We start from the raw sequence: 10,633 nt of genomic DNA on the forward strand, positions 1-10,633 counted from the left end.
AGGAGGGAGCCGCCTTTAACCAAATTTTGGCCAATAGATATGCTGGTTCGAGGGCCCCTGGGAACCGCGAAGGATGAGTATATTCCCCCGAGCCCCTGCGCTTGGAGCCGCGGGCAGGGGTAAGGCTGGGCGGCGGAAGGATGAGATGATGGGCCCCCGCCCGTGGAAAGCTGTGGGCGCCCGTGGTGGGGGATGAGGAAAGATCCCTGTTGCGGTGGGGGGATGTTGGGGGGTTGTATGGGGCATTATATGTTTAAGAAGTGAGCGGTACTAGTTACCATTTGAGTATCCTTTCACATTTTAGCTTCACATTTTTGCTACTGGCGACGGCGCTTGTGGTTCTGCTTCTTGTGGTTTGTTTTATGACACTAATTTCCTCGTTGACATGTTTGGTTTTTGGGGGGGTTGGAGGGCGTAGGGGGGTGTTTCCGGAGTCGTACTTTCTTCCTCTTCCCCTCCATCTCTAGAATACACCCTGTGCCTATTTCATTTTCCTAATCCTTCTCCACGTTCTAACTAGGAGTTTGTTATCATTAAGCGGACCGAATTTCCCCTCTGGTGTTATTCCTATTCCTTTTCCTATTGATAATCTTTTGTACTTGACAGCTAAATATACCTTTTGAGATACTTCCTTTGTAAGGGCGTTTTCTTTTTCTTCTTCTTCTTCTTCTTCTTCTTCTTCCTCCTCCTTTGAAAGAGAGCATATTCTTTCTGTGTATGTGCTCGCACATATTTTAATTGTTACAAAAATGAATATCAGCATCAAATCTTACATTGTATCAACTGAGCAGATTATACGTAACGTATTTTTGATAGTCCTTGGAAACCGCCGAGGCAGCGCCATTGTAGTCACATGATTACTAGCTCTTGAGCCGCGTCCGATGGACCTTAAACTTGCTCAAGTCGATCTTAAAAAGATTTTGCCTGTGCTTTTGTTCACGCGGGGAACAGGGATAATACTTGACAACCTCCGTTTCCTCCCCTCATATACTTTATAGTATACTTCATACGGATCCCACATTCCCGAATTCCTCCTGCAGCTACGATCCTTCTGTCCCCTTTTTCTTCTTCTTTTTTTTCTATTCGCAACATCCTGGGCAGAACCATATACGGACGACGCGAGCTAGCTGTCACGGTACATCCACAGCAGGGCATCGGGGATAGGCTGCGAGCTGGCTATCGCGTGCGGTGAAGGACGGATCATATCAATCAACAACAGAGGAGATTGAGAGACACGGGATCAGAGGGGACGAGGGTGGTTGGGATTTTTTTCTCCCCCCCCCCTCCCGAGCTCTCCAATAAATAAATAAATAAAATAACGGGGGTGATTGCAAGGCGCGCGCGGCGGCGGCGGGGTGTTTGTTGGTATCAATCATATATTCGGCACCCACTCTTCCTCGCTTTTCGTGTGTTTCGCTCGATTCATTTGCCGCTGAATGATGCGATAACGACTTGGGAGTTTTGCTTTTTTCCTTTCTCTCTTTCACACTCTCACACTCTCTCCTCCCTCACTCTCACTTACTCACTTACTCTCTCTTTTTCTTTTTTTCTTTTCCCGGTTCGATTACGACCGGTACTAAGAGAGGGTTTATGGAGGAAAAAGTGATAACGAGTGAATGAGTGAATGAATGAAGGGCCTTTACAGAAGCTACGGCTGCGATTTGCGAGTTTTGTCACGGGTAGGAAAGGTCAGAATATTGGCGGCAGTCTGGAAAACGAATCCGCTACTACCCGGGAAGACTACGCTCTGTTGGATTATTGGACGTGAAGTGAGGGTGAGGAGGATTGTTGCACAACACGATAACGCACCATCTATAAGCTTACGCTTTGCCCCGACTTTTTCTTGTCTACGGCCAAAACTTGTGAAACTTGAAGACAAATCTGGAAGAAGAGCGGGACAGGGACCGAATAAATGGCGGCTAGCGTGGGCAGCCATGCTGTGGCATATAAGAAGAGGGATGGCTCCTTGATGATGGCTTCGGATGGAAAATCAATTACATGGGCACCCAAGGGGAGTGGTTCCGGTTTGTTGCCTGTGACCATTAACGTTGCAGATATTACACGTATGTCCTCTCTTTTTGCCCTTTGGAGATGGATGTTTCCGGATAGCTGATTTTACGAGCCCTTTCACGTATACTTAGATCTCCAACAAACTCCCGCGACGAGTCCAAAAGTTATGCTGAAGGTATTCGCGCAAGCCACCACTATTAATCCCAGCGCCGGCCCCAGTCCTAACAACGCCCCTCCGGGCGCAACGGAACAGTATATCTTTTCCTTCACGTCGGGAACAAACGCACGTGCCGAGGCTGATGCGATCAAAGATGCCCTCAGTGCAACCATCCAGGCAATAAAAACAGGACAGGTCCCTACAAAAGAAAGCGCACCAGCCGCGATGGCGATTGCAAGTGCACTATCTTCAGCAGCGGGAAAACCATCATGGGACGACGATAGCCGACTGATTGCAGACGTGGAACTACAGCAATCCCTCCTGAAGTTTGATCCAGCCCTGCAGAGAGTGTTTATGGAAACGCTTCGCACGAAGGCCGAAACAGTTAGTAATGCACAATTTGTGTCGCAGTTTTGGTCAACAAGAGTACATCTCCTGCGAGCGCATGCGATTGAAAAGTCTCAAACTCGCGGGTCATATAACGTACTCTCAACGTTGAAGCCGCGGGTGGAGGATAACGTGACCAAACTTAATATCAGCAAGGAGCAGATCCAGCTTATATTCAGCCAGCATCCGCTGGTTAAGAAGGTTTACGATGAGAATGTCCCCAAGCTAACGGAGCAGCAGTTCTGGTCGCGGTTTTTCCAGAGTCGGTTGTTTAAGAAGTTGCGCGGTGAGCGGGTGACGGACGCGGATCCGACTGATCCGATTCTGGACAAGTATCTTCGTGTTGATGAGTATGCAGGCCGTTCGTGGACGGCGAACGTGCCGCATATTATTGATCTTGAGGGAAATGAGGAGAATCATAGTCAGAGGCAGGGGAATAGACCGAATTTCGACATGAGGCCTGCCGACATGGATAAGGTGCCAATTATACGGACTTTGAATTCGCTAAGTGAGAAGATCATGGCGAATGTCACGCCGGTTGATGCGGACCCATCTGCGCCGATTGGTCTGAGCGAAGAGGCATACAATGAGTTGCAGCTTCGTGATTTACGCGAAGACGAAGAGTTGAAGCGAATCACATTAAACGTGCGTGATCAGAGCCTTTTTTTGACTGAGACCAAACCTGCAGAGGACGAGGAGACCCGAATATTTGCGCGGCAGGACCCCCACGAAGTTCTCCGCAGGCTACAGAATGACCTAGACTCAACTTTCCCGCCCAAAAACAAGGGTGGTGTTCGGCTCGACCGCATTATTGAGCCGGAAGAAACCGATAGCGATAACGATGATGATACCCGCAACCAGCAAAAGAGCACGAAACCAAGAAAAGAAAGGGTCGGCTCCAGATCCGCCCTCGCTGCCGCGTCCACCCAGATATTCTCCGCTATCCGTGACCGCAAATCTCAATTCTCCTCACCCTCCGCCACCTTGCCAGAAACCTGCGGCCTCCCCCCAGCCATCTTCGACCGCTTGACTCTCACACACGCCACCACGACCGAATTCCTCCATCAATTCTGGCAAGCTTTCCTATCCGGGAATCCGGACCGGGCCGGCGAAATTGCATCTCTGGTCGAGTCATTAAATCGCGCTATGGATCGCATCAAAGCCGTGGCGGACGAAGCGGAGAAGGAGCGCCAGGTAGAAATTGAAAAACTGAAACGGCATGCCAGAGAAGTCATGGCGTCGACGGGGAAGAATATCCGGCCCAATTTGAAGGGGGTGGAGGGCGGGGGAAAGACGGTTAACGCGCTTTTAGAGCCGACGGTGAAGGCATTGGGGAAGGCGTTAGACGAGTACAGGAAGGCCTTGACCCAGGCACAACAGGTCCAAGTTCAGGAGGGCACAGGGGGACCAGCAGCAGGGGGAGAAGGATAGTTTTGTCCGATTGGGCTACACAAATATTTCCTATCACCCGGTACTGAGGGCATCCGGTTTCTATGGACGCATTGGCTACGATTGCATACGTTGCTCCTGCATGTTGCGCAGGCAAAAATTTACTTAGTTTTCCCCTTGTCTATTAGCATGTTAGAGAAAAGCGTTAGCTGGTTTTGCCTCACCGTTGGCGGCCCTTTCATATTCGGCGTTGTTCTGTATTTTATTGGGAAATGGCGTACGGAGTAAAGTGAAATTGATGACGTATGTCACTCACTGCCACTCATCCAGCCAAGGGAATTGACTTCTGCAGACCGCTGTTATAGATTAATGGGTTCGGTTCGGTCCGATGGAGCGTGTTTTCTAGTTGTGGAGAGTAAATGGTTTTGTGGGCACAAACAGCAAGACCTGGGGTTGGTACTCCATAGAACTAAATAGCCCGAACCTAGCTAGACCAACTGAATGCCTTGAAGCCGTTATGTATATAGTAACGTAATCCACAAGCGAGTCGGCCACACAAGCGAGTCGGCCACTTTTCATCATCTCACTGTGCTATTAAACATAACAATTAAAATATCAACAATGCAAAGTCATCAAGCTTCCTTTCAAGAAGGAAGACTTCTTTTAGCTATTCAAGCACTTGATAATAATCAAATTTCAAGTGTATGAGCTGCAGCAAAGCTCTATGGTGTTCCACGCTCTACTCTAGCTGATCGCATACATGGTCGTACAACACGCGTTGATACTCCACCAAAGAACCGAAAACTCAGTCTTACAGAGGAAGAATCTCTTATTCAATGGATTCTATCCATGGCTGCACGAGGGAAACCACCCCAGATCGCGACTGTACGAAATATGGCCAATTTACTCCTTTTTGAACGAGAAATCAAATCTGAATCCAAGCCTCCATCAACAGTTGGTGTCAACTGGGTACAAAACTTTGTCAATCGTCATAATGAGTTAAAATCCAGATTCTCCCGAAAGTATGATCACCAGTGAGCTCTATGTGAGGATCCTGAGATAATTCGTGGATGGTTCAACCTCATACGAAACACCATTGCAAAGTATGGGATTGCACACGAAGATATATACAACTTTGATGAGACTGGGTTTCAAATGGGTGTTATTGGAACAGCCAGAGTGGTTACTGGATCAGAGAGAGTTGATAATCCCAAGCTTATACAGCCTGGAGATCGAGAATGGGCTACTGTTATTGCAGGAGTCAATGCAACTGGTTGAGCTTTACATACAATGATTATTCTGAAGGGAAAGATGCATCAATCCTGTTGGTATGAGACTGGAAAGCTGCCACATGACTGGATGATTGGAGTCAGTGAGAATGGATGGACAAATGATAAGCTGGGGTTAATCTGACTTAAGGAGATATTTGACAAGGACACTCAATCTCATACAAAGGGCATATATCGACTCTTGATTCTTGATGGACATGAAAGTCATGCTTCAGCTGAATTTGATCAATTCTGCTCTGAGAACAATATTATTGCTCTCTATATGCCACCTCATTCATCTCATCTTCTTCAGCCCTTGGATGTTAGCTGTTTCTCTCCTCTAAAGAAGGCGTACGGACAACATATGGAAGAGCAAATGTGGCTTGACATTAATCACATTGATAAGAAAGAGTTTTTGACTCTATATTCAGCAGCTCATATGAAAGCTCTGAATGAGAACAACATCAAAAGTGGTTTCAAAGCTACAGGGTTAGTTCCGTACGATCCAGAGCAAGTCCTCTCACGCTTTAATACTCAGATGCATACACCCAGCCCTCCAGGAACTTCTCTTAGTTCTCAAGCCTCCTGAGCCACAGCCACACCACACAATGTACAACAAGTGGATCTTCAGGCCAAGAAGATTAAAGAATACATGCAACATCATACACAGGGTTTATCCAGTCCAACCAATCGAGCTATGAATCAGCTGATTAAGGGATGTCAAATGGCTATGCATAGTGCTGCTATTTTAGCAAAGGAAAACAAGGAACTAAGAGCTGCAAATGAGAAGCAAAAGAGAAAGTGAGAGAAAGGTCGTACATATGTAGCTCAGGAAGGTGTTTTAAGAGTTAAAGAAGGAATAGATCGCGTACGAAGTGTCAATGAAGAGGAAAGAGAGAGGATAGAGATTTCTGACTCTCAACCACGAAAACGTGCAGCACCTCGATGTAGTAGATGTGGTACTATTGGACATACTGCTCGTACATGTGAAAGCAGATTTGTAAATAATTCTTAATATAATTATTGTGGCGGACGTAAAGCTTGCGAAAACAGAATTTTCTGCCACCCCCTGAAAAATAGTAGCAAAACACCGCAGAAATAACCAAAATATCCACGTATCTCTAGAATCATTCAAATATCATCCAATTCATTCAAATACGCACCTTTATCATCAAATCTGCACCTTTATCATCAAATCTGCCAATATGCCCCGCAACACCCACCGTTCTACTGCCTCGCAAGCTCGTAAAAGGACTCCAACTACCCTGCGCCTTCGTCTGTCCAAACCGCCTGTTCCGGATGTTCCGGATAATGACGAGAATCCAACTGATGATGAGAAGGAGGATAAGGAGGAGGAGGAGGAGGAGGAGACACAGTCAGAAGATCCTCGATTTCTGCGAACACCTACCCCTGAGCCTGAGATCTCATTCAGGCTGTATGAACGGGTGATTATCAATGGGATAAAGTAGCCTATAAAGATCAAGTTACGGAATGTCACAACAAATGATATGACTGTCAGCTTCTATCGTATCCAATATCTCCCTCAACTCCTTCTTCATCTAATATTGTGTCTCCAAGTGAGATAATCAATGTGATGGTGATGAAATATATGATGGAAAGGAATGGGAGGCATGGGAGGACTGAATTCAAACTTGTCATCGAATTCAAACTTGCCATCAAATTCAAACTTGCCATCGAATCCGAACCTGCCATCGAATCCGAACCTGCCATCGAATCCGAACCTGCCATCGAATCCGAACCTGCCTCCTATTCGAAGTAGTCCAATCCCTCAGTTTGGTGAACACGCGGATCTGTTTATTGATGAGTTCTTCAACTGGTTGATGACAGAGAGACCTCGAAGAGCAGAAGCTCTTTTAACTGCAAAGAGCATTATTCAGAATGAAGGATTTGAACTGGATCATATACGGACAATGACAAATGAGCAGGTGGTTCAGTTGAATATTGGAATGGGTATATTCTCGATAATAAGAAATGGGTTAAAGAGTCCTATCTGGCAGTCACAGTTGAAGGAGATTAAATTGTCTTTATCTGCTGTTTGTAATGATGGCAGCAGACCTCATACTGCTTCTGCTTCTGAATTTGAAACTTAAATATTATATATCATCATAATTGAATTGCAATCTGAATCTTTTTAAATTTTACAATACTATCCTATATGAGCAGATCTGAAATATCCTCTTGCATCTTCTTCTCCCATGAAATTCTCAACTGCATGATGCAAGAAGGTTTCAAAATCTCCATCAAACTGATTCTCTAACTGACATCTGTATCTTCTAATCCATTCTTTCAACGCGTGAAATGACTCCTCTATAGGATTATAATCAGGAGAATATGGAGGTAAGAATAAAAGTCCAATGCCAGCTTCTCTGCAGAGATCTCGCAGTGCTTGTGAACGATGAGAAGAGCAATTATCCATCACTAAGTAGTGATAACCTCGTTGGGCATTTGGGCAGTATCCGGACACGTACAAACTCATTGAACCTCTCTGTATTATAGGACCCCTGATATATATCATAATCAAGATATCCATTGACACTTATTGCAGGTAAGATTGACCATCTGCGAGATCGTTTACAGGGCCTTCTAATGTGACAAGGGAATCCTCTGCTTGACCATCCATATCGTCGATCTGCAGTACGTTCATTCGCAGCACTCTCATCTAAAAAGATAAGTTGATCAGGTTGATACTGAGTAACTTGAATACGCCATTCAGCTCGAAGTTCTTCGTTGCGTTGACTGGCCACAGGTTCAACCTATATCAAATAGAACTGACAGATTAGCAGGTTCTATAAGTGACAATTGCAATAATTAATCACCTTCTTCCGTGTCAAATTCAGTTTCTTCAACAATCTAGATATCGATCGAGGGTGGATATCAACATCAAATTCATCCTTCACAAAGCAGACAGCCTCATCGCGATATGCAGTTGAATATGCCTCAAAAAAGTCCTCCAAACCTGACAAGATATCCGGTGTGATCTTTGGCTTTACACCCCATGTTGAACGAGGACTTCTAGCAGTTCCAAAGCAGCAAATATTTCGTTGGATTCGATATACAGTGGCCAGATGGCACTCAATGGTCCGCGCAATCTGAGCAGGCATATAACCATCGTTTAGAAGGCGTACGATCTCATTGGTGGTAAATTCGCTGAGCTGGGGGGGCATATTGGCAGATTTGATGATAAAGGTGCGTATTTGAATGAATTGGATGATATTTGAATGATTCTAGAGATACATGGATATTTTGGTTATTTCTGCGGTGTTTTGCTACTATTTTTCAGGGGGTGGCAGAAAATTCTGTTTTCGCAAGCTTTACGTCCGCCACAATAGCTGAGAAGGGTGACTTAACAGTGCCGAATTGCAGAAAGGGATCCACGACAGGCACAACTGAAACTGGCGAACTAGTGCTCATGGACAGTAGAAAGTAGCACGAGCTCCAAGTACATATACAAATCCCCGTGCGATTCCTTTCAACCTCCGCTCCCAGTTGCCCATGCGTCGCAGCGACGGCGTGGTCCATGTCCGCAGGATCATGATGCCCCGCAATCGGTCAAACCAGGATATAGGGCTCAACCCTGTTTTAGGGCGCCCAAACAGGAAATCAACAACCACAGCTCTCGAGCTACGGATTGCTAGAACTGCTAGACATCCCAGCCACCCTGAAGCAGCCAACTGGAGGAGACGAAAATACTCAGCCAAGTCGCGTGTTCCCCCTTTTCTTTGGCTTTTTTTTTCTCGCTCCCGTTCCCTTTTTGTCTCCTTTCCTCCCTCCTGAACGAAGCGGGAAGAGAAACGTCGCACATAGCACCCTTCAAATTTCCAGGTATTCGTTCCCGTGCATCAAAGGGAAAGGGAACAGAAAGACAGCAGCTTCGTTTGTAGCTTGTGTCTAATCTTGTCTTTGAACGTTTTACTTTACTTTCCTTGCAGTGCTGGGTTGGGACTTGGGCCTCCGTGTTCTCCCTGCGTCAAAGGAGAGATAAAAAAAAAAGAAAGAAAGAAAATAAAAGAAAGAACAAAAATTCCAGGTACGGTTGGTGCAGAGAAACAAAGGGTTTATTTAGCCTATTTGCTGTGAGACGCAGACTTTTCGTTTTCTCACCAACTGATATAAATATATATATATATATTTAGATATATCCCGCATATCCTCCCTGTCTAATTCATTAAGCCGAACTGAGTTGATAGGCTTTTGCCTACCACATCGTCCCTGAAGACTATCTAATACCCTGGCCTGGAGACCCAGAAGCAAAAAGGGAAGAAGGACAGGAGAAGCAGAGAAAGCCGCCATGCTCCGCAGAAGTTCCTCCAAGAGCACTTCCGAACGCGCCTCTGCATTGAACGCAGCCGCAGCCACATTTTCGCCGACTCAACTTTCTGTCGTCCAGCCGGTCGGTGTCGATATGCCCGACGCCAGCTCCGACGGAGCGGATTTCGTTCCGGCCGAGTATGTCAAGGAGGGCGAGAACATTTTGACGGTCGATGGTCTGGCGACGGATGCTGAGACCTACATGCCGTTTTCGGGGTTTCAGTTAAGGAGGGAGGAAATTGAGTGGGAGGCGTTTCAGATCCAAAAGGCAAAATTGGAGCTCCACTCGAGACATAGGCTTGAGGTTGAGAAAGTAACGTTGGGCCTTTCCTTAGAAATTGAACGGCTGAAGCAAGAGTTGAATGCGATCAAGAACTCGAATAATGGGAGTGGGAGTGGGAGTGGGAATGGGAATGAGAACGAGAATAGGAATGCGGCAGGTGGGGGCAATGGAGAACCGCTCGCTTGTATCGAGAAAGAAAATCAGGGCGATATCGACAACGACGAGGAAGCGGAGAAACCTGATGGGGAGGCCGTAGTCGGCAAGAAGATAATCGCATTTCTCCGGCTGACAAAGGATGTTCCTTACCCGCATCGCCTGTATGGTAAAAACAATTACTCAAGCTGGCGGGAATCGATCCTTTCCATTGCTGAGACCACAGGATGCAGCCATATCATCGATGACGGGCAAAAATGCTCTCCCTTCACGGACGAAAATACGTACTTATGGGACCAGCAGAATGACTGGCTGTATGATTTGATATGGAACTCGCTAAGTTCCCAGGCAATGGAGTCGGTCACTCAACCAAAGAGACGCTCTGCATATCTTCTCTGGAATCAGCTGGAATCTACATTCCGTCAGCCGCTTGAAGAGGAGCGCCGCTCCATTTTCCACAGCCTGTATCCGTCTCACCAAACCAGTGATAGGGAATATATCAAACAGTATCAGGAGGCGAGGAGGAAGCTGGAGAAGCTTGGTTTTCCAGTTCCTGATTGGCTGTTATATGATATTCTGTATGAGAATGTTTCAAGCACTTCGCAAAAAATTATCCATACAAATTTTGTACTGAAACAAGAAGAGACGCCCAAGTCC

General features: G+C 46.2%; 5 protein-coding genes across 5 annotated transcripts; 4 read left to right on the top strand and 1 right to left on the bottom strand.

Annotated features, from left to right (window-relative positions):
- Positions 1 to 1,972: 1,972 nt before the first annotated feature.
- HCAG_01528 (conserved hypothetical protein) lies at positions 1,973 to 3,985 on the top strand (the record flags this gene model as incomplete). Its single annotated transcript, XM_001544431.1, has 2 exons — positions 1,973 to 2,063; positions 2,142 to 3,985. The coding sequence occupies 2 exons, from the start codon at positions 1,973 to 1,975 to the stop codon at positions 3,983 to 3,985; spliced, it is 1,935 nt and encodes a 644-aa protein (XP_001544481.1).
- Positions 3,986 to 4,792: 807 nt separating this feature from the next.
- HCAG_01529 (conserved hypothetical protein) lies at positions 4,793 to 6,016 on the top strand (the record flags this gene model as incomplete). Its single annotated transcript, XM_001544432.1, has 4 exons — positions 4,793 to 4,965; positions 5,202 to 5,271; positions 5,525 to 5,700; positions 5,950 to 6,016. The coding sequence occupies 4 exons, from the start codon at positions 4,793 to 4,795 to the stop codon at positions 6,014 to 6,016; spliced, it is 486 nt and encodes a 161-aa protein (XP_001544482.1).
- Positions 6,017 to 6,416: 400 nt separating this feature from the next.
- Positions 6,417 to 6,991, top strand: HCAG_01530 (predicted protein; the record flags this gene model as incomplete). Its single annotated transcript, XM_001544433.1, has 2 exons — positions 6,417 to 6,646; positions 6,790 to 6,991. The coding sequence occupies 2 exons, from the start codon at positions 6,417 to 6,419 to the stop codon at positions 6,989 to 6,991; spliced, it is 432 nt and encodes a 143-aa protein (XP_001544483.1).
- A 777-nt stretch (positions 6,992 to 7,768) lies between these two features.
- On the bottom strand, positions 7,769 to 8,396 carry HCAG_01531 (predicted protein; the record flags this gene model as incomplete). The annotated part of the gene is made up of 2 exons (XM_001544434.1): positions 7,769 to 7,891; positions 8,049 to 8,396. The coding sequence occupies 2 exons, from the start codon at positions 8,394 to 8,396 to the stop codon at positions 7,769 to 7,771; spliced, it is 471 nt and encodes a 156-aa protein (XP_001544484.1).
- Positions 8,397 to 9,520: 1,124 nt separating this feature from the next.
- HCAG_01532 (predicted protein) lies at positions 9,521 to 10,610 on the top strand (the record flags this gene model as incomplete). The annotated part of the gene is made up of 2 exons (XM_001544435.1): positions 9,521 to 10,290; positions 10,484 to 10,610. 2 exons carry the CDS (start codon positions 9,521 to 9,523, stop codon positions 10,608 to 10,610), a joined length of 897 nt encoding a protein of 298 aa, XP_001544485.1.
- Positions 10,611 to 10,633: the final 23 nt, after the last annotated feature.

Source organism: Histoplasma capsulatum, genomic scaffold (assembly GCF_000149585.1).
Source record: "Histoplasma capsulatum NAm1 scaffold_1 genomic scaffold, whole genome shotgun sequence".
Lineage (NCBI taxonomy): Eukaryota > Fungi > Ascomycota > Eurotiomycetes > Onygenales > Ajellomycetaceae > Histoplasma > Histoplasma mississippiense.